General features: G+C 39.2%; 1 protein-coding gene across 1 annotated transcript; it reads left to right on the top strand.

The window, feature by feature from the left end:
* The first annotated feature begins 241 nt into the window (after positions 1-241).
* On the top strand, positions 242-911 carry LOC112620041 (keratin-associated protein 27-1). Its single transcript, XM_025378042.1, has one exon. It carries the CDS (start codon positions 265-267, stop codon positions 883-885), a length of 621 nt encoding a protein of 206 aa, XP_025233827.1. The 5' UTR covers positions 242-264; the 3' UTR covers positions 886-911.
* The last annotated feature ends 3,118 nt before the right edge of the window (positions 912-4,029 follow it).

Genomic DNA, 4,029 nt, shown 5'->3' on the forward strand with positions numbered 1-4,029 from the left:
TCATCTTTAGAGCTAACATAAAAGCCATTTTGAAGATTCAGAATGGACTTACATCTTTGTTAATAAGACATCATCTTCATATATAACCAAAGTGCTAATGAGATGTTATCCTTCAAATTAGTTTAAGCAAGGAGTTGCAAAGAAGTCTTGAGAAGAAGCCAACACCCAGGTTTCTGAGTATATAATCGCTCCAGCAAAGAATTTAATTTTCAAACTCAGCATGTTGAGTCCTTATGACCATCTTTAATTAAGGATTTTAGCAATATGCCTCATAGCCACTGCCATTCACTCAGGAGCTTCCACAGTGCCCCACCACTCTCTGCCATCACACATGGCACTAATCCTATAAGCTTTGAAGATGGATTGTGTTTGCCCAGCAGCTTCCATAGCAGAACCTGGCTCCTGGACAACTTTCAAGAAACCTGCAATGAAACCACCAGCTGCCAAATGACCATTTGTGAACAGGACTTATTCACAGACGATAGGTGTGTGCAAAGTACCTGCCTCCCCGGAGTTGTCCAAACAACTTACTCCAATTCCAGGCCCTGCGAAAGGACAGCGTGCCAATCAGAAAGTTCTTCAGCAGGGCTGGCTTGTGTTTCTCAGCCTTGCCAATCAGAAAGCACTCAGCAGATGGGTTTCATAGACCAGAGCTGCCATCCTGCAAGCCTCAAGGGAAACAATTGCCCACCCAAGACTTCTGAGTCTAAAAATTGCCAAACTCTGGAATGTGCCTCTAGCCAATGTCAGTCTGAGAACCCTGAATCCAGTTCCTGTAGACCTCTGGTCAATGTAACACCTGAGCCACAACTCCTGGAATCTTCTTCCAGCACTTATGAACCAACTTGCTGTGTTACTGGTGGTTTTCAATTGCCTAGTAAGTGAAGATCTGTAGGGGAGATAGCATATATTCTCATTTGGATAAATTTATTTTTGAGATACTTAAATATTTTGTATTTCTTTAAATACAAAATGTTGTATGTGTGTTTGTTAGTAAATGAACATGTCTTATTTTACTACTGTCTCCAAAGATAAGATTTTTTTTCTTGCTGTTCTTTTGGGTATGCCTAGTGGTAATCTGGGGTTGGAAAGCATGCTAACTATTTTAGAGCAGTAGGATATGATTTGTTATTAAGCAATAAGATTTGTAGCCAGGAAATAACATGAATACTTAAAGGTAACTTCACACTTTGACTGTGAGTTGCTTTCTTTGGAAATACTTAGCATTGGATCTGGCTTATTAAGTAATGTGCTACTAGTCTCAGAAATTCATAAAATATTAGAATTAAAACAAACGCAAAAGCCTACCTAGTCCTATGAAGTATGATAGGTTCAACTCTATCAGAGGTTGACCAAGTAGTTAATAACATCAGAACCACAACTAAAATCCAGATGTATTCACTGGCCATCTGTTATTTTAGCCATTGAATCATGACATTCTTAAATTAACTATAGGATTAAGTCTATTGCTTGAATAGTGCAAGGTAATTTTGAATTTCACCTCCATGGACTTTATAACAACATAGCAACTAGAAAGCTTTATATAGAATGAACTGAAGTTTAGCATCTTCATTTTGTTCCCGCTGGGTTTTTTTTCCCCCCCCTGATTTCATTATTTCTTAAGTATTTTTTGAGTTTGGAAAATATTCTTTGTGTTAAATAAATTTGCTTTGTTTGGAAGCAAAATTTGGACTTGTCACACCATTATTTTTATTCAATCCTTTTGTGGGTGTTATGTTACAGGGTTTTTGTTTCTTTGTTTGTTACCTAATGAAAAGAGTATAAATATTTAGGAGAAAAGAGAACATATCCTCTTGTTATAATTTTTATAGTGTGAACCAGAAAGGGGTAATTCATGGCGGTGGTCAACAGAAGATGGAAAATATACTCGTATGAATATCATAAGACCATAGTCAGATGTGTGAAATTGATTAATTTTAGTTAGGTAGCTTAGCTATTCTGAAACTTTTGGTGTGCTCTTAAATTGATCTTTTTTTTTTTTTTTTTTGAGATGGAGTCTCGTTCTCTTGCCCAGGCTGGAGTGCAGTGGCATGATCTCGGCTCACTGCAAGCTCCGCTTCCCGGATTCACACCATTCTCCTGCCTCAGCCTCCCGAGTAGCTGGGACTACAGGCGCTCGCCACCACGCCCAGCTAATTTTTTGTATTTTTAGTAGAAATGGGTTTCACCATGTTAGCCAGGATGGTCTCGATCTCCTGACCTCGAGATCTGTCCTCCTCAGCCTCCCAAAGTGCTGGGATTACAGGCATAAGCCACCGCGCCCAGCCTTGGATCTTTCATTTTTTCAGGGCAAAGTAAGGTAGCAGTTGAGAGCATGAACTCTGAAGATGGATTTCCTTGAGTTGGAATCTTAGCTTTGCTTAGCGACAACTTTTTAAATTCCAACTGTGTGACTATGTGCAAGTTATTTAACCACCTCAGTTTCTTCAACTTCAAAAGTGAAGGATAATGATAGAGCTACTGTGAGCCTTAATAAGTTAATAAATTGAAAGTGTAAGGCTTAAAAAATTACCATGTATTTAGCAGATTTAGCAACTCAGCTACCTCAGAGACTCAATATGGAGGAGGTAGTGGGGATTTGTAAATAAACCCAGAAATCCATGACAGATTAGGAAAGCTACTCATCCAACAAAAGAAAGATTAGCTGTTTTGTATTTTGGAAGATGCAGGCAGCATTATCTACTAAAGGAGAGAATTAAGAAACTCAAACCCTATCTAGTTGAAGTGAATTGGCAAGTATCTCTGAATCTATGGCAAATCTAATGCTATTGACAATTTACCAGTTAGTTCTGTGGGTGGGTACCATGGCAATTCTATGTATCAACATGATTGAGCCAACAGCTGCCCAGATTAAGCATTATTTCTGAGTGTGTCTGAGAGTTTTCAGGGGAGATAAACATTTAAATAAGTGTGCTCAGTAGATGGCCCTCTCCAATGTGGATGGGAATCATTCAGTCCATCAAGGGTCTAAATAAAACAAAAGGTCAGGGAAGGAGAAATGTGCCCCTTTATGTTTCCTACAAACCTACTTGAGCAGGGACATTGGGTTTCTCTGGCACTTGGACTGGATTTATACCATTGGCTCCCCTGGTTCTCAGATCTTCACATTTGGACTGGAATTATATCACTGGTTTCCTTGCGTTTCCAGGTTGCAGGTGACAGATCATGAGATTTCTTAGCCTCCATAATTGTGTGAGCCAATCCTTCATGATAAATCACTCAGTCTCTTCATACACACACACACACATACATGCGTATATATACACACACATATATACGGTGAGAGAAATATATATATTATATAGCTCTATCTATCTATCTATCTATCTATCTATCTATCTATCTATCTATCTATCTATCTATCTATCTATCTATTTTATTGGTTCTGTTTCTCTATGTAGCCCTGAATAATACAGTGGGCTAGACACAGGTCATCTCAAAGAGGAAGATTTAAGCCCAAAATCGATAAACCACCACTTACACAGGTGCCCTGTAGAGGGATAGAATTGAGGGAAGTCTGAGAGAGGCTAACACTATTCAATACCATCAATAGTACTCAGTATTGAGTATTGAGCCTTTGGCAGCCTCAGTAGCAGAACATCCCTGAAGCAAACAACATTGATGTAAAGCTTCCGTCCACAGCACTGATGGCAGTAACACAGCACTGGCAACAGTAAAGACAGAATTTATCTCGTGGCAGCTTCTCAGGATTCTAGTCACAGCCAATCATGTGAACATAAATCAAGTTCATTCACAATGAGGATTTTTACTAATGCAATGCCAACTGGGTTGCCCAGAAAAAGTTCAATTCATTTGGGCCACTGTTTCTAAAGACAAGAAGGAAAACCTACCCATTCCATATGCCTTCTAAGTATATATTACTTTACTGGGTGTAGCTTGCTGAGAAAATAGGACTTTGGTGAAAACTGGCTATGCGTGGTATGTGTTGTGGGGCAGAGGTGTGCCAGGAGAGAGCGACGTGATGTTAAGTTTCACTTTCCCATCTAT

The sequence above is a fragment of the Theropithecus gelada genome, chromosome 3 (assembly GCF_003255815.1).
Source record: "Theropithecus gelada isolate Dixy chromosome 3, Tgel_1.0, whole genome shotgun sequence".
Lineage (NCBI taxonomy): Eukaryota > Metazoa > Chordata > Mammalia > Primates > Cercopithecidae > Theropithecus > Theropithecus gelada.

What these genes read in the sequence shown, in the direction of transcription:
- LOC112620041 (XM_025378042.1), top strand. Translation starts at nt 265, where the DNA reads ATGCCTCATAGCCACTGCCATTCACTCAGGAGCTTCCACAGTGCCCCA.